The sequence below is a fragment of the Cinclus cinclus genome, chromosome 11, assembly GCF_963662255.1.
Source record: "Cinclus cinclus chromosome 11, bCinCin1.1, whole genome shotgun sequence".
Taxonomy (NCBI): domain Eukaryota; kingdom Metazoa; phylum Chordata; class Aves; order Passeriformes; family Cinclidae; genus Cinclus; species Cinclus cinclus.
This window is the reverse complement of record NC_085056.1, coordinates 8,615,891-8,635,097: the sequence shown is the minus strand read 5'-3', so window position 1 is coordinate 8,635,097 and position 19,207 is coordinate 8,615,891. Positions and strand designations below refer to the sequence as shown.

At 44.2% G+C, this 19,207-nt stretch overlaps 2 protein-coding genes across 3 annotated transcripts in view; one reads left to right on the top strand and one right to left on the bottom strand.

Moving 5' to 3' along the window:
* The first annotated feature begins 428 nt into the window (after window positions 1–428).
* B3GNT9 (UDP-GlcNAc:betaGal beta-1,3-N-acetylglucosaminyltransferase 9) lies at window positions 429–9,421 on the top strand. The gene is made up of 2 exons (XM_062500151.1): window positions 429–523; window positions 8,110–9,421. Exons 1-2 carry the CDS (start codon window positions 429–431, stop codon window positions 9,419–9,421), a joined length of 1,407 nt encoding a protein of 468 aa, XP_062356135.1.
* A 7,671-nt stretch (window positions 9,422–17,092) lies between these two features.
* PHAF1 (phagosome assembly factor 1) overlaps window positions 17,093–19,207 on the bottom strand; it is a 34,060-nt gene continuing 31,945 nt past the window's right edge. For both annotated transcript variants that reach the window (XM_062499997.1, XM_062499999.1), the window contains one exon: window positions 17,093–19,162. In XM_062499997.1, the coding sequence (XP_062355981.1) occupies window positions 19,073–19,162 (90 nt within the window). In that variant the 3' untranslated portion in view covers window positions 17,093–19,072. The remainder of the gene's footprint in view (window positions 19,163–19,207) is intronic.

The window sequence follows — 19,207 nt, the reverse complement described above, 5'->3', positions numbered from 1 at the left end:
CCGGGAAAGAAAAAAACAGCTTTTTTTTGCAGAATGGGTGAAAGTCCCCAACCTGGCTGTGCGTTCTGTCTCTCGACACCTCCGCCGGCTCCCGCCGGAGCTCCCCGGCCCCATCACGTGTCGGGGCTTGGACGGGGACGCGGCTGCTCGCCCTGCCCGCCGAGCTCCGCTCGCTGCGCGCTGGGGCTGTGCAGGAGCCCGCTCCGCTCCTGGCCGCTCCCAGTCCTGTCCCAGTCCTGTCTGTCCCAGTCCGGTGCCAACTCTGCTCCCAGCCCCGCCGCACCCAGCCCCGCTCCCGGTCCTGTCCCAGCCCCGCTCCCGGTCCCCCGGCGGGGCAGCTCCGTTCGCCGCCAGCCCCGAGCGGCCCCGAGCCGCCAGCGCTGCTCCGCGCCCCCAGGGCTTCCTCGGCTTCGCTGGAAGGCTGAGCAATGCCTCTCACTAACGACGTCCAGATGTGCCTCCTTGGCAGCCCGCTGCACAGACATTACCGAGGGGACGCAGGATCAGCGCTATCGAATGGGATGTAAGTATCTATTAAGTGTGTTTGATCTGGTGGGTTGAGTTGTGCGGCGAACAGGGTGGACTGGAGTCTGTCCTTACTGCTTCCCTTTGCTCCCAGCTTTACTTTTTGCCTTGTTGCTCTTGAATGTTGTTACATGCAGCAGCCTGGGCCCTGATGGTTAACACGCAGCAGGGTCGGCTGCAGGCTCTGCACGCAGGCTCAAGCCCTGAGATATCGCTTTACACTTTACTTTCTAAAAAACTTTGAAGCTTTAGGTTGTTTTTATAGAGCTGTGGCATTTACACAATGCCTGCAGTGCTCTGAAACAAGGTTTCCTCTCAACCACAAACATGTTCCAGTGCTGGCACGTTACATTTACAAGTTATTCTTCATCAGTAAAAGGACATGCATCTTCCCCATGTTACACTGTGGTATGCTTTGAGCAAAACATGGGAATTTTCAAGCTCTCTAGCATCACAAAGATAGAAAATAATTTAGCCCCTGTGAAGCATGCAGTTACTGATCATATTTTTTAATAGCTTTTGGACAGATTCTGAGAAACTTACATGTATAGTCCGGAAATTAGTGGGATACATCAGCATGTACTCCCTCTCCCATCTGAGCGTGGGTGTAACAATACAGCCATGCTACTGCACTGCAATTGCTTGGGTTTGGGGTGCATTGGGCAAATTATTTATCAGAAGAGGGTGAGGGAGCTGAAGAGGTGGCGAGCACTGCAGCCTGGGGAGGGCTGGGAAAGGAAGATGTTCGTTTCAGTAGGACTGCTTCTCACCCCTTCACAAGCCTGCAAGGCTTTATTCCCCTCCTGGGGCCCAGAAAAATTAATGTTTGGAAGAGAGACGGTAGGTTCCTCACCTTGGCTACTCAGAAGGGGCCTTGTCTCCCCAGAGCACTCAGGATGGGAATTGAGCTGCTGTGCCCTCTGCCATTCTGAAAATCAGACTATGGATGAGCAAGACTGCATCTGAATGTAGGGAAGTACCTCTGGAGGCCGCTGAGCCTGCAGAAGGGCATTGGGCATTACCTTCTCCTGCCTTGCAGGCATCTGAGCACTCTCAAGAGGGATGTGGTGCCGTGCTCAGAGGGAGCTGGAGTTTTCCCAGGTTGCTGGAGTTTTCCCAGGTTTTCCTGGGGCCCAGCCCAGGTGCCTGGTGCAGCACAGTCCTGCAGAGGCACTGCCCCCATGGTGTGTCCTGCCCCAAAAGGGACAGAAAAGCATCACGCGCTGCTTAAATGACCTGCAGCTCCCAGACTGTGCCACGTGTGCCTGAGTGACTGCCACTGGGCCAGCAGGGCGAGGGGAGCAGGGTGCTGGCAGCCAGCCTTTCCTGGAGCTCAGTCCTGCAGGCAGCTGGTCCTGCCCAGGCTCAGCGAGGCTCCCGTGCTCAGCTGCCATGGGAGTGCACCAGTCCCTGGCAAGGAAGGACAAGTCCCTTTCTGCGACCCCTGAACCTGGAAACAGATATCTCAACAGCCTGCACACAGCAGCTCTGCAGTTACTCTGTGTTTAAGTTTGTACACTTCATAAAAGCTTCCTGACTGGGGTGGAAGGTGAAAGGAGGTGACTGCAGCAGCCATTTGCAAGCAGTTATCCAACGTGACCAGCATTGCAAAGGGAAGGCTGGCAGTGCCAACAGGAGAAACTGCAGTAAAATGGCACCAGCCAGCTGGGAAGCTGATCAAACTATGTGTTTGAGGACTGGGACAAGTAGATAAATAAGATGCCCTGTCCTGTAACAGCATGGATCTTACCCATTAGTTTGCTCTGGCCTGGAAAAAATATTCAAAAATGCCATGAAAAGCAGCTCTGACAGGAAAGTTGGAAATTGTCTTTGGAGCAGGGCCTGCATTTTTGTTACCTGCTTCCTCAGGATTTGACTCAACAGAGCTTTTGGCTCCAGGTGCTACAGCAAGTAACAGCAGCAGTGATGCTGCAGTGCTGAGACTGTGGCACTGCCAGCAGTGCCTGAGCTGTGCCATTGTGTGCAGCTGAGCACTGAGCCTCTGCCCCTTTCACTGTGCTCCCTTGGTTCTGGTTCATGAACCCAGTTCCTGGGATAGCTCTCAAGACACTCAGCTAATGAAATCCTACAGCATGCTCTCAGTTTGTTTATGGACTTCAGAACTTGTAAGCAACTGAATAAGATTAGTTTTTATCTGGTAAGGAAGCAGAGTGAATGCTTTGGTGACTTCATTTTTCTAGGGCTTTGCACTTACCAACGTGCCAAAAGGGGTCTTCGTATTTCCGCCACCTCTGTCTTCTAATCAAGAAGATCGAGTAATTCAGCATTACTTTTTAATCCTGTAACTCCAAATGAGACCTCTTCACAAACACCCTGAAACACAGAGGACTTTTTCAACACCAGGGCCAGTTAAAGCAATAACTTTGATGAGGTTTTTGACTTTGCTGGGGGGGGGGGGGGGGGGTGGGCATAGAAAAACAAAGAAGGAAACAAACCCCAAATCATGCAGGAATAAAAGCCATTACATGACACCCAAACGCAGAAATGGAACATGGGTTCTTCCCCTGCTCCAACATACAGAACTACTTTTCCCATTTAAACATTTCAAACCCAGCTTAAATGATTAAACTCAAATTGTTTCACCCAAGTTTTTGTATGTGGGGCAGAACAAACCCCACCTACACAACCCTACATATGTCAGTGCTGGAAGCTGACACATTTCCCTGTGGGTGCCCAACAGAGCCCAGATGAGGTTCTGCCAGCACAAGACTAAGAATTTGAAGCCTTGGCCTTTGCACTTCACTTCAGGCACCTGTAGAAGGGTAGGAGAAGGGTGGCAGCTCATTGCAGCTTGAAGAGGGCAAAACGTGTGATTCCTCACCCAAAACAATGCTTCCCATGTCCAAGTGTCCAGCAAGACTTTTAAACTAAACTGGTGCAGACACAAGTCAAACACTCCCGACCCTCAGGGGCTCAGAGGATGGGACCAAGGGTGTCAGTGGGAAGATGCAGCCTCCAGGGCTTCAGGCAGTGCAGACTTCTCAGCATCCTGCTGTGGTGGGAGCAAGCTCACCTGCACACATCTACTTTACACAGCTGCAGCTGCAACATGGGCATGGGGTATGTCATTATTGTTTCTTGAGCAGCGTCAGGATTCTTCCTGAGGCAGAGGAGCCAGGTGAGGAGGGTCCTGGGAGCTTTCTTTGCTCTTGCCAAGGGAATCTGGATGGAAAAATTCCTGTACACAAGGCAGAGGAGAGGGACACGTGCACAGAGACATCTCCCCTTGCAGGCCAGAGCCCGGGCAGGTCTCAGTATCCAACACTGGCTGCTACAAGGTGCCTTTGTTCTTTGTTCTTGTAAAATGCATTCAGCCAACATGAAATGAAAACAAATATCCCAAACCAAACTCATTGCCCCAAAATACCCACACCACCCAGAATTATAGAGTCTACCCTGATGATTACAAGAAAAGATCATCCAACCCATCAGTGCTGGATCCCACACACTTTCTTCAGCTCATTTTATGGAGACACAGATAAGACACCTCCATCAGCCACCACAGCCCCACACATGTGGGGCACACAGTGTCCCTCTGCTGCCCAACCCAAACCTACCTGTGGCAGCTCCAGCGTGGGGAGTGAGGAGGGAGCTGGAAGCGCTTCCCATGAAGCAGGGAGCAGGCTGATTTGAGGACATCCCATAACTGTGTTTGGTGGGGATGGATGTTACTGTGAGCCGGGCTGGGATGAGTGGGCAGCAGAGCTTGTTGATGATTTTGTGCCCCCGTGCTCAGTGTATCATGTATGCAGTCATTCAGCTTGATTATCTCAGCTGCTTTTCCCAGGGCTGGCTGGATCGAATAACCACTCCTCAAGGCACAAAGCATCATGCCAGAATTACCAAGGCCTCTTGACTGAATGTGGGGACAGGATCCAGAGGACTTTTTTCCACTTTGGCCCTGAGTAGAAGTGCCAAGGATGGAGATGTGATGACTGCTGCAAGAAAAGATTTCCAGGATGAGCTCAAGTTTTCACATCATTCAACTGGGAATGAAGGGCTAGCAATTTATTTTTTTCTATCATCACTTGACTGCTTTTATTGCAGCTGTTCTTGGCCATAATTTGGAATCCTCCTCTCAAATAAATGAAAACCAGGCAGAGGACTGGGCCCTCTGCCCGAGCATGCAACAGTGCAGGTCAGACTCCCTGCCTGGATGCTCGTCAGAGTGCCATGCCCAGCTCTGGCCACTTCCAGCTTCCCAGCCTTTTGTTGTCTCTTGGGCTGTGCCCCCTTGGTTCTTCCAGCTCATTCCTTATTGATGGCTCCCTATCTTGCCACCTCATGGATATGGGACCTGTCAGCCTCTTCCTACTGCCCAGCTCAGCCCTCTAACATTGCTGGTGCTCAGCCCTGGCTGCAACATCCTCAGCCTTCCCCAGGACCCCGCTGTCCTGGGGAGACAAACCCCGTTATCCCAGTCAGACACAACACCCCTCTGTATCCATCCCCAGACAGCCAACACAAAGAGGGATAGCTGCCTGTTTTTCCAGGCTTGGAGGACACAGAGGGCAGTGCTGGCAGCCAGGCCATTCCTCAAGGCACTGAGTGATGGAGCAGTTTGTAAGCCCAGCTCCATGTCACAGGTTGAATGGAGGTCCCTCATAGCAGAGGTGCATCTGCCTCAGATAGGGACACCCAGGGATGTTCTGTGCTGAGAAAACCTCTGCTGTGCTCTCATCTCTTTTGTTTGGCATCAAATATTTCCTGCTCACTTTGATAGCCCTGTAATTCTTTTCCTCTGGTGTCAAGGTGGATGAATAATCCTTTTGGCTTTAGGACATATCAGAGTGTCTGCCAGAATCATCAGTCCCTCTGTATTCAAGAGCAGAACAGTTTTTCCCACACTGACATCCATGGATAGAGCTTACACCACTGTGATAATCAAGGGTATTTTCCTTCCAAAGAAGGAAATATCTAACAAAGACTGGAAAATCCATATTATTAGATCAAGGAATTACTTCAAGGGCTGGCAACTCTTTTGAAAATGAGAGGTCTATCTTGAGCACTGAACTGTTTTATTTCAGCATGGAAATCACTCTCTTGGATCCTTTACTTTCAATAAAAAAACAAAAAACACAGAGGAAAATCTGGGCTATCAGCCCAGGCTTGTAACAGTTCAGGATTTTTTTTTTTGGCTTTTCCAGGAGCCAAAATCCAAAGAGCCAAAAAACCTATTGCCAGATTCTGAGATGTTGGCAGTATAAATCTGGAAGCCATGGAAATTACGAGTTTCATGACACATGCATTTTATTCCAAACCCTTGTTGATAACATTAAACACAGGAAAAAGCCAGGACTTTCATCCAGCTCCCTAACTACCATCTGGAACCTGGCAACTGAAATAAGATCAAACTTTTGCATAGAAAAGGAAAAAGATATTTGCTATTACTGTGAAGAAATATATATATAGTTCAGACGTAAAATGCAAACCAACATCCTATACGTGTCAGGAGGGACTGTTTCATGAGGCTGAACATAGTTATGAGCCAAGCCACGTGGCAGAAAGAACATAAACTGGAAACAGACCCTGATTATTCTAAACACTTGAACAACAGTTTACAAGACATCTGAGAAAATTGTTCAATCCTGCTATTAGTATTAAAGTTATGCCAGTGAAAACATTTGCCTTGCCTAGGAGAGAAGTGGAAGGCGAGCAAAAAAAGAACAAATGAAGAAAAGCCTCTATCAGAGGGCAGAAAAAGGCAGGAAAAAAAGCTTAATGAAAAAACCCATGGTCATCAGGACAAGGCCAAAGTGATTTTAAATCCACCAGGAATGCAAAGAGTCTTACAGAAAGGCATGGATATGCTGCTTTCCAAAATAACAATTTCATAAATAATCTAGACAAAGCAAATGAAGTCAGTAAACTTTTTGAAGTTGTACTTGGGGAAAAAGATATGCAATAGCATATGATGATAAAATATTCTCTATTTCAGCAGTAACTTGGAGGTGAAGTTAACCAGTAAGGAAAAAACACAGTATTTACATAATGATGTCCAAATAATGTGCATCTAAGATTTTAAAGGGTCTGGCCAGGAAATCAACTGGTATAATAATTTTTCTTCCTCATAAATCTTGAAATATTGCTTAGGTACCACAGATGCCACTGTTTTATTACTTCAGAATTACAGACTTGTCAATCTAATTTTGAGTTTGAAAACTTAATATTACAGCTGATACAAAATTGATGGTTAATGAACAATCATTAACAGCAGGTGATCCAATCCAGGACAATAAAAGGAGATTTCCTGAGAACAGATACTACCAAATTCTTACCAAGCATTTGCACCTTGTCCTATCACTCTATGCCCTTGTCAAAAGTTCCTTTCCAGCATTTTTTATCCCAGCAGTCATCTTCAGATATGATCTCAGGTAATTCAAGACAGAGAACTGCAATACCTTCCCAGCTAGCTTCTATTAGTCCAGCACAGGCAAGGGAGAGCCACAAATCACATATGAACATGATACATTATTAGTGGGTGTATAAAATATGTGCACTTGTAAAATTTGGGTGGGGCTCAACTTCCTTCTTGTTTCTTGAGGGTGGTAGGAATGGTGATGGTCACTCACCTTCTCCTGGAGCAGCTGTGGCGTCCCTCTGTCCAGCTCTGCCTTTGCTGCAGCTGCAGACACCTGACCAGCTCTTTGTCTGAACTGTGGTTCCCTGCTGCTTGCTGCCTTCTTACTACTCTTTCATTCTCATTTTGTTTGCAGTTGAAGAACTGATCAAATAAGACAGAAGATCTACAGGAAAAGTGTAAGTGAGAAAATATCCTGTATTTCAAAAGGCAGCTTCATCTCTCATGCATGAACAAAATTTTTCTAACACCATGCTCTGTCTTGCTTCTGCATATTGGGATTTATTTCCCCACCTCTCACTTAGGGTTTAGGGTGATTTGGCAGAGGAAATACACCCATGGCCCCTTCTAATCTTATTAATGGATGTTACTTACAATGGTTTGATATTTTATAAAGAATACTGGCAGGAGAAAAGCCCTGTATGAATTCTAGATTTTACCCAATGTATTCATTTTGAATACAAGTCAGAGTTGGTTTAACAAAAGCTGGCTCTGTGTGGAGGGAAACACCAGCATTAGACTGCCATGAAGAGTCTGCCCTTCTGCAGTCAGCTCTGGGCCTCCCTGGTTTGAGTCAAAAAGGGTAGAAGCAGCAAGTAATGGCTGTCAAGCTAGGAAAAAAAATAAAAACAAAGTAATTATTTAGGGGAGAATGGCATCATTCATCATTTTCCACTTTGCTTTTCCCAGTGACATCTCTAAAATGACAAAATGCATTCAGCCGTAAGGGATGCAGGATTTTGGGCTGTGCTTAGAGAGTGACTGCTGAGTGACTGAACTAACCAAATCACAGAGCTGGCAATGGGATCAGCAGGAAGTTTGCAACCCCATGTGCCTTTTGACAAGTTCCTCAATGTCTCTGTGCTTGTGTGAGTAAAATGTGCTTTGCTGCTGGGTTTTTAAATGATGTTTCAGTTAGTCTTGCCTGCTAGCTTCAGACCTGCCAAATCCTCACTGCTGACACACTCTGTGTTTATTTACAGATGGACAGTGGTGCCAGGCAGCTCAAACACAGCTTTTAACAGTCCCAGGAACACCGGAGAGACAATGAGAGTTCACCTCAAAGGAGATGTGGTCTGCACCCTCTTCTTGCTGGTAGCGCTTTGTTCTTTGCTCTACTCCCAACTGGAACATTTAGTCCTGGCAGGAAAGAAGGAGCCAACACAGAACAAGCCTCGAGTATCACAAAAAATATTCTCCAATCCCAGAGCACCTTGGAGGCTGATGCCAACAGAGGCAGCTGCACCCAGACCCCAAGTTACCCTTGTCATGAGACAAACAGAAGTGGCCAAAAACAGGGTCCAAACTACAACTCCAGCCCCACTGACTGATTCTGCCTTCAACTTCAAGCTCTATCTCCTAAACAAGGATAACAGGAACTTCAATCTCCTCATTAACCAGCCCAGGAAATGCCGAAAAACACCAGGAGGTCCCTTTCTGCTCATTGCTATCAAATCAGTAGCTGAAGACTTTGACAGGCGTGAGATTGTCCGGAAAACTTGGGGCAGGGAGGGTTTGGTGAACGGGGAGCAGATCCAGCGAGTGTTCCTCCTGGGAACACCAAAGAACAGGACAGCACTGGCAACATGGGAGACCCTGATGCACCAGGAGAGTCAGACATACCGGGACATTTTACTCTGGGACTTCACAGACACTTTCTTCAACCTGACTCTGAAGGAGATCCACTTCCTGAACTGGGCTGCTGAATTCTGCCACAATGTGAAATTTATTTTTAAAGGTGACGCTGATGTTTTTGTCAATGTTGAGAACATTGTTGATTTCCTCAAGAGACACAATCCCACTGAAGACCTCTTTGTTGGGGACATCATCTACAATGCCCGTCCCATCCGTGTCCGGAAGAGCAAATACTACATCCCAGAGACCATGTATGGGCTGAGCATCTACCCTGCCTATGCTGGAGGAGGAGGGTTTTTGCTGTCCAGCTGCACCATGAGGAAGCTCTCTAGGGCTTGCAGAGAGGTGGAGCTGTTCCCCATTGATGATGTCTTTTTGGGCATGTGCTTACAGAGAATCAACCTCAAGCCCATTTTACATGAAGGATTCAAGACCTTTGGTATTGTTAAGCCTTCTGCTGCCCCACACCTACAGACATTTGATCCTTGTTTTTACAAAGATCTCATGGTAGTTCATAGCCTGAAAGTTGCTGAGATCTGGCTAATGTGGAACCTGCTCCACAGCCCACGGCTTTCCTGTACTCAGAAGAAGCAGGTGAAGAAGCCTTTCCAATGGGAGAAGAAAGCTCAGATAACAACACCAGGATCACCCCTCAGATAATGCAGGCAGAGTGCAGCACACACAGCAAACCAGCCAAGAAAGGGAGCCTGGAACAGACAGTCCAACAAACCACCTTTCAAGCATTTCAGCACACCTTATTTACAACATTAAGAGAAGACAACAAACAATTGCAGGAATTTGCCCAAATTCCACATTTGCACATACATATCATGTGGGTCCTTCTGTACTAAAGAGTCCAAATAATCATAACATAGCTATAATTTATTATTATTTATTAGGATTATGGTAGCGCTTAGTGGGACAGTGTTTAAAAGCACATTGAAAAATACAGTTCTTGGAGATTTTTCAGCATGGTTAGAAGTGTCAGAAATGAAAGAAGACGTAGGGTTAGAACAGACAGCAGGGAGTACAGGGATTATTGTCAACTTGCTACTTGATTTGGACTCATTGAAAAATGACCAGACAAGAACTAGGGTACAGGAAATCGAGTCCCTTTAGTGTCTGCTCAAATCATATCACTGCTGCCTGGTTGGTTTTCCACAGGCCTCACAAGAAGAGAACAACAAAGAGCTGTTGAAATGGGGTCCTACAGCTGCAGTTCAGATGGATTACAAGAAATCAAACTGGATGCTGAGGCTGGTGGAACAAAGGACCAGGATGTAGATAGCTAGAAAGGAGAAGACTTAAAAAGGGCCTTTAGAGAAAGGACAAGAACTTTGACCTGATCACTTTGAGTCTTGATTTTTCACCATTCTTCTCAGTTCATATAACTGCTCTCTTGACATGCTCAAGATTCAGGGGACCAGTGGAGCAGATTTTGGCACTTCCCTGAGCTCAGGCTCTCTGCTGACTATGCTTACTGACATTCAGGGAAAATTCAGAAGTTATCAACAGTATTTTGAATCAGCAGTATTGCTCTCACGATCTGACCCAGATTTTCAGAAGGTTTGCATCTGGAGAGATCCTTTGGCCTTTACTTATAAGCGTAATCCCACACAGAGCTGCTGCTTGCATCACATTTGGGAGCTGCTTCAAACCAAAGAGTGGACTGGGCTAGTTTCTAGAGACCTTGGTGCTCCTGCTGAGCACAGTCAGCTGCAGAGAGCAGCCTGGACTTTCACACTGCTGCGGGTGTCACGCGAAGGGAAAAGTTTTCAGACAAAAGGGCTTCAGAATAAAAGTTCATCTAAATTTATTGCAAGAAGTCAAAACCACACAGCAATCTTTCTGTTGGGCTTTCTAAGGTTCAGTCAGGAACTTTTTAAGTATATCAAGCATCAGACAAGAACACTGAATTGCTCAGTTTTTCAAAGTATAGTCCAGACTTTGATGCATTTTGTTTTTCCTACAAGCAGACTACCTTAGAAGAATATACTTTCATCAGACATCAAAGCAGAAGTGAATTCCTCTAAATCAGGGTTAAAAAGCTATGAAATTCATGGGGCAAAGAGCCTGAATTCACCTCTGATAGTGTTTGTTAATTCTTTTATAAGTCTTTACTCCAACAAAACTCCTGTCCATCAGAGAACCCCTTGGGATAGCACATCCACACAGCTTCAAAGGAAACTACCATCAGTCATAAAAGCCCAAAATTCCTTTCTCTTGCACAGAGCCTGCAGCACAGCTGCATTTCATATCCATGTATAAGCTCCCTCCCACCCTGCAGCAGCTTGGGCTCAGTACTGGCACTAGCACTGCACAGAGAGAACAGCAGGCTGGGAGTGTCTGTGGCAGACTATGAACAAAGCTTTACATGTTGGTAATCTTCATCAGGAGTTCAAGACTTACAATAATGTATTTCCAAGAAAAGGTCAGCTATATAGAAATTGAAAGATTTCTACATTTGGGATATTTTCAGGATGCAATCCTGAAATACAAAATGTTCATGTGGGCTTCACAAGGAGCTTTGCAGGGCGTGGAACTAAGTCAAAGCATCACTGGTAGGACAAAGTTACCCCTGCCCCTGTCTGCTAACATGTGTGATACTTGTGTATTCATGAGATTGTACAGAAATTTATTACCTATGAGTATTTTACAGTTTGGGAAATTATACCATCATTAAAAACAGCATGCAATGTGCCTCTAGTTGTCAGAGTGAGTTTGTCAAGTACACCTGCACACATGTTTTAAGACTAAAACCACTGGGATTTTTCATGAAGACAGTAACATGAAAAAATACATTATTCATTACTTTGGATAACTTGGTGGCAAGTCTTTCCCTGTGCTGGACTTAATTTAATGGCAATGACAGAAAAATAAAGAGAATTTACCTTGCACTTTCCCATGAGGCAGTCAGGTTCAGCAGTCATTAAGGTTTTCCTTTTATACTTGAAGATACAGAGATTGGCTCCTCCCTCTATAATATCTTCAGATCTGCAGTCTATCCACAACACAGCATTAATGAGTGCATTTTGTTCAACATCTATTTTGACACAGTCTGTGCCAGCACATACCCTGATGGCAAAAACAGAACTAAACTGTTTACTCCATTATCTTATTATATAGAATAGCTCATTTCTTTTATCCACTGAATACCAGAGTCTCTCTTGATGAAAGATCCATCTGTTTTTGTTCTCCAGCCTCTGCTGCATGGCCTATTTGACCTGGCTTTAAGTTTCCATTTGGCTCTGCAGTTGCCATATGTGAGCACAATGCTCTGGGGGAATGCCGAGAGCTGTGCTGCAACCCCTGCAGTTTATTGAATTCTACTTACTGCTACAGTAGGCAAAGGCTTTGATTTCATCCAAGCTGGAGTTTATTTCCTTATGGGTGAGGGTCTTTTCAGAAAATCCTAAATCCCCAGGTGTGTATGAGAACTGGCAGGACGGACCCTCTACCGACCTTTCTGATGCATTGCAGAAAGCCAAACCCATCCTTTTCAGAATGACATTTCTGAGTAGGTTTTATTAACTGGCTAATTGAGTGCACCAGTCTTGCTATAAATCTTTGCTTGGCAACTTTTTTCGTGACTAATCCAGGACAAGAAAAGAAAACATAAAAATATCCAAAGTGGGCTCTACCAGTAGCAAACAAGGCAAGCAGATTTTCTCAGTATAAACTTCTGAAACTAATGGTTTTATTATTAGAGTACAGTAAGCTTTATTGAGTCCCAAGGATCCACACAGAGTCAAGTTTTGTTCCTATTGTACATAAGTAGCCAGATTTGGTCACTCTAATGAGCAGAGCTGGCTTGAGCCTCACATTCAGCACCTCCAGCATCTCTGGACACAAACTGGTAGCAAATGCCAAGATCCAGCATTTGGTCAAACCACTGCAGACTCAGACATCATAAAAAAGAAATCCAAAGAGGACTCTGAAGCAATTCAGTATTAAAATCTTGTGCTTCCTGTCTTCAGCTTAATTATTCATCTTTCTATAGCAGGTTCTCAGAAGAAAACCTCAGCCACAAATTCAAACTGTACAAAATAATCAAAAGACTCGGAGAGCCTTCACTAAATATGATATGAGAACATTCATAGGAGAGAACACTGAGAACATTCCCTGGGGAGTGCTGAAAGACCATCAGATCAGAGAAAGGAAAAAAAAGTCTATCCCAAAGCCCAGCATGAAAATGCTGATCTCCTGAGTTGTACCTCTTCCAGCTGGACTTGCAGGTCTCAGTAGCCCAGAAAATCAGCCCACCACATTTCCCTAATGACACTACTAACTGCAGTGACAGTTTTAAAAACCAGTAAAACTTTTAAATACAATCTTCATTACTTTCTAGGCCTATGATCAGTAAGAAAACCATACTGAGGAATGAGAGGGGAAAGTAAAGAGGAAAGTAAACCCAAAGGAGGAGCACAACTGAGTGCCTCCAGGAGTGGCAAACAGCTCCCCCACCATTCCTGGCCAGCCAAATGTTCTCTCCAAACCGTTCAGACTCAGCTCACGAATCTGCTCTCTCTCCCTCCCTTTCCCAGCCCATCTGTTGACAATTCACGTGGTAAAACCTTGGAAAAAACATAACACAGGTTTGCAGTAACCTTGTCCTAGGGGGGCTGCCTGAACTGGGTGGGAGTCAAGGTGTGATAATAAGACAGATGGTGTCTACAGCCATAGAAGCAGAAAAGGGTGGAACAATCTCTGTAGCCTCCCTACTTGTGGATGCAGCAGAGCTACCCACCAAGGAACAGGGTAAATTCAGGATTTCAGGGCTGCAGTTTTCCTGAGATGAGCAGAGGGGAAAAGGGAATACAGGAGATCAGGCTGGTTTGATTTTTGAGTTGATCAGACTGCACATTGCATAATCATGCAGGGTTTGTGATTCATATTTAAACTAAATGTCTCTTTGAAGGATGAGAATGAAACTTATGCACTCAGTGGAAAATACACACACACATACACACATATATATATAGTGTAGGTGTAAAGCATTAAGGCACTTAAAACCACCTTCCAGAATTGCAATATGCAGTACTTTAAAACAACTAAAAGAGTAAAATTTAAAGGGGAATTGAGTAATGCATGAAATAGAAAAGATTATATTAAACCATTACAGCTAGTAAAAGTTACTGTAATAATGGTATCTTACACCACAGTCAGTGCCCTCCTCTGCAAACTCCAGCACTCCAGCTTACCTTTCCTGCTGTTTCAAGCACTCATTTTTTCCAGATCATGAGAAGTAATTTTACCTGCTGGAAAAACAGGCATCCCCACTAACACCACAAGAACCCGGGATGGAAGCTTTGGCAGATAAACACTTTAGCAGTGACTTTATGAGTTACAGCAAAAGTTCACATAGGCAAAGAACATGGTATTTAGGTTGCACCTGAGCCCTCCAAGTAACACACACACTGCCACAAAAACAAATCCTTCGTGGACTCTGCTTCACTGAGCCTATTTTTAATGCTTAAGAGTTACATCTCCAGTAAGCTCGATCTTTCTTTTTCCCTTGTTTTAATTCAGCCTTACCTTCTCTCTGAAACAACCTGGTTCACATTTTACATGAAAAGAACCAACCAAGTGTAACTCCTCAGACACACAGTGAGGTATTTATTTGGCTACTTGTGCTGTCAGATTGTGTCTGACAGAGTCAGGCAGGGAGGAGGGGGCTTTACACTGGTGTAATCAAGGTTTTTGAAAAAGGTGTTTATTGGGCAAAAGTTGACACAAAACAATTGCAACTAGGATGGAATAATGTTTCTCGCATCATAACATCAAAAATTATTCTGAATACAGCCAGCCCATGTGAAATTGTGCCAAATCAGACAACTTGGTCTTTGCCCAAGTACTCTGGAAAAAGCAAGCAGAGAGGGCTTGGACATAACATTTCCTTCAAAGTAAGAGCCACACTGACTTACACATGCAGATTTACTCTCAATGTACATTTTGAGCCACGAAACACAAAAACCTAACAGAACTTCTGGCTTAGAGTAGTTAAGTGACTAACAGGTTCTAACAGCAGGTAGAAAGTCGGTGTGAAGGGGGCAGCAACACCCTTGATTTCCCTCTAGAAAACAGCAGATGGCCCCTAAACTCCAGCCAGCCCCAAAGCAATGATGAATCACCATCTTCTTGTAGTACTGAAGGATTTTGTTTCCAACAGGTTGGATGGGAGCTCTGGAATATGAACGATCATGATCACATGAATCAGTTCTCACACACCATATGATTGTTCTTTCAGAAAAAAAAAAAAAAAAAAAAAAAAACAAAAAAAAAAACCCAACAACAACTGTTTAGAATTAAAAATGTGACAGTTCCTGGCAACAGAAGATTCTTTTTTCTTGTCAGGAACTGCATTTTGGGGAACAGAGGGTTCCAGTATTACACAGCAGCATTTATCTGTACAGCACTGCCTGGAGCCATCACAGGAGCCCAGGGACTGCTTGAAGGCCTGAAGAATACAGGAAGAAATGTCAGCTTCACCTCCTTAAAGAAGGGCACAACAACCAGTTTTATTAAGTGTAAACAAATTAAATACTGTGGACAGTACAGCAATATTCAAGTTAAGCAGACACACACACACAGACTCCTCACTTCTTTACAAAAAAAAAAAAAGGCACACATCAGAAGGGGATCATATGCACTACATGTTTTATTAAAAATGCAATTGTACTTTATATCAAACAGTTTTATCATGTGAAAACAAAATGATGGACCAATGCACATATTGCCAACATGCAGAATCTGTATCAAACCACACAGGATAATTCCAAGGAACAAGGCCACCTTGGCAAAATGGGATGTGATGCAGCCCAAATCTCAGTTCCTTTGGGAGGGGGATGAGAGCTGGCCCCTTGCTCCCCCCTGAGCAGCCCTTTGCACAGAACAACTCTTGGTGCACATGAACTGCTGCATCCCAGCAACCCTTCCTGCCACACTGCCATCCTTACCTTGTCCCCCAGAGCTCCTCTACTCCTTCCTCTCTTCTCATTCAAACCCACCATCAATCCCCTTTTATCCGTTCCTAAACTTCTCATGCCAGCAAGTCCTCAAATGCTCCACAGTGCTTTTCTAATTCATCAGCTCAGGAACAGCTTGGCTTAGTCTAGATAGGAACAAACAAATCAAAACATCTCAGACAAGGGAGTTGTGAACAGCTGCATTCACAAAGGGTGGGTGAGGTAACCCCTAAGAGCAGCTCCACATTCTCTCTCCTGGTGCTTCTTCAGATCTGCCTCTCCCAGAAGCCAAATGCTTTGAGCTCAGCCCAGCAGCAACAGTCAAGATGCAAAACTGCCTTTAGTTGTTTGTCTGTACAGAGAATTTTTCAATTTCAAGGGGCTGACCTAGAGAAGTATATGGGCTGTTAAAACAGAACTGTTAATTACCAATACTATTTTAGTCACTTGGACTCACCAGAGTATTACAAGTGAAGCTGGGAGCCACTGTAATTATTAAATACCTTTGGTTAGCTGCTGCTCCTGTCCCAAGTCTTAGGGTTCATGCTACAGCAGCAGGCCTGACCTCACTCTTATGAAGAAATTCAACTCAATATGCTTGAGAGCAGGATATTGGTGGCATCTGCATGCCATTACTCAAATCATCCAATCAAGGATTTATCTCCTCTTGCAGCTTATCTGGAACCTTATTTAGAAAAGGATGAATTAAAATTAATTGAAGTTAGCTTCAGGATTGCCGTCACATTTTAGTAACAAGAATCAGCATGCACAGCATCTCAGTTCAGAGACCATAAAGCTCTGCAAGAGCACACTGAGCCAAGCAGCAGGCAAGGTCAGTTTGTGCTCCAGCACCAAGGGATGCTGCAGGAGGAGAGCCAAGTACTCTGCCTGCCCCACACAGCCAGGGCAGGAGAAACGAGTCCCACCCCTGGTGCCCTGCATTAACCTTTGAGCTGCCTCAGGGTACAGAGACTCCCAGAGCTTTTCTGTGAAGTCCCTTGGGGCACATGAACGCAGTACCAGAATTCACATTTGCTGCTTTCACTACAGGCATTTCCTCCCTTCTGCTGTGCAATATTCCCCCTCTTTGAAGCTCAATCGATTTCCATGATCCCCAAGGGTCCAGAGGAGTGTAACAATCTCATTTCTGAACACCACGCAGAGCCCACAGTCCTATCGACCACAGTTTAAAGACTTTCCTTCTCCACTTCAGGGCAAAACCTCATAAAATGCTTTAATGTATCTACCAAGTTATGTTAGTTTCTGTTTCTTTGGAGAACATACTGAACTAGCTATAAAGTCACTATACACCAGTCAGATACTTCAAATACAATGTCTGAAAACCAGTAAAATAGAAAGAACTAATTGGTAAGAAAACAAAAAGCAAGAACATCCATGATTTTATTACAAAAACACCCAGCAACTGCATTTAACACAAAAACAGTAACTGAGAGTCTCTTTTTATTTTTCTTTCAGTGTACATGCTCATTATTCCATTTAATTTACAGAAGGGCTATGTAAAATGAAATTAAAATTAGAGAGGAAACAAAAAGGAAGATTGAGGCATAGAATTTTCTTAGCAAGCAACGATCACAGGAGACAGCACAGATTGAACAGGGATTCAACAGGAGTGACACCTAGGGATAAAGGTAAACAGTAACTTTTTCCTTATCCATTAGATTCTCCATGGGGCTTTTTTGTTTGTTTTAGCAAAATCAGTTTAGAGTATCACAGTATACAGGAAGACTAAATGGCAAAGAATGTCTCACACACACACACACACACATTTATCCCTGCTACTGGTCCAGGATCCAAAACTTCAGTTAACAGTCAACTTCCTATCTCTCATTCATTGATAAACTATACAGGATTACACTGTACATGGAGTTCAAATTACAAAAATGTCATATTTACAAAAATCTGTACACACATAGTAAAACTCACAAAATTGTCATCTATGTATCACAAGTTGCGACACCAAAATATTAAAAATGGGATAAAATTATACATTTCTCTTGTCCATTTTTAAAAAGGGTTCATTATTTCAAAGACAGACCACCTATTTCTCTCAAATAAGACTGGTAAGAGAACTAGAAACCTAAAGTATCCTCCTGGGATAAAATGTCGCGAGCAGCATCTCCCAACTAGAAAGAAGCCTATATCCTGTCTGCTGGGGTGGGGTGTGCAGTTAGCATATATGTACAGAAATGGTGAAACTACAGCAAGGATGTCTTTGGCTAAACCTTTGGCATAAATTAAAATCATACATCAAAAGTTACAGAAAAGGTTATCTCGGTGATGGCGGAATTCCAGAACGTCTTTCTGAGATACCATTATATACAGCTTTTCCTTCTCTGAGGAAATAGAGGAGGGATAAAGGATTTTGGAACAGAGGCAAATGAGGCAACATTATTTCTTCGTTAAATTTTTCACTAGTATGAAAAATCGTATCAAATCTTTTCATTAAAACATAATTCAATCATAGAAATAACCCCTTCCAGAATTATTTTCTTTCGAAATTGCATATGAAAAAAAATTAGTAAACCAGCCATGACAGAAAAAAATTGTATTAGCATATCAAGTACATATTAGTGCAGGAAGGTGGATAAATTTGATCCACTGTATAAATAAGCTTTATGCGCAGTGTACATTAAATAACCACCACACCCCACTCACACCCAGTACACAGATGCTCCTCAGTGAAGATAAACGTTTATCAAGTAATTAAAGTGTATGTAGTGCAAATGTTACAACCAAGTATTATGCACATGCTACTTGCTTGGTTTAAAGTTACACAAAGATGTGGTGCCTGAAATCATGGACATATATACATCCTTGTCACACTTGGTACAATGTCCTAAGCCACAGAAATACCGAGGTGTTTAGATCTATATATATATACACACACTTTTTCTTAAAATGTGACCACCACATCAATACAGTAACACAAACAGACTAAAATCAATACCTGCTTCCAGATGCTCCAAGGCTCAGAAAGTTTGTGCTTCTAATTCTTGCAGTCATTACGTGCCCCTCTTCCATTTCCCCCTTCTGCCAGCTGAGAAGGAGGGACAGTCTCTTTAGGTCTGTGCTGCATAGGATGAGGGCAACGGAGAGGAATAAATGACGGCACAGGCACCTAAGCTGCTTTCCTCCATCAAAAGTTCCATGCCCCATGATGAAGGGTTGAGAGAATTTCCTTTCCACACCGCTCCTGGGTGGAAAGGCTTATTGAAAAACAACAACAAAAAATCATAACGTGCTTTCCATATTATAAGTGGCAGCAAATCAAGGCACGCTGTACTAATTCTGTAGCATTGAAATTAGCTGACTTTGCAGGGGATGCTCACTGGGGAAGGTCCGACGTTCTCAACTGGCTGCTGGGCCGTGTGGGGCCATACAGAGTAACAGAAGCTATGTGATTATTCTGCATCACCTGCAAAAACACAGCAGGGAAAAGGGAAATTCAAAGAAGTGCTAC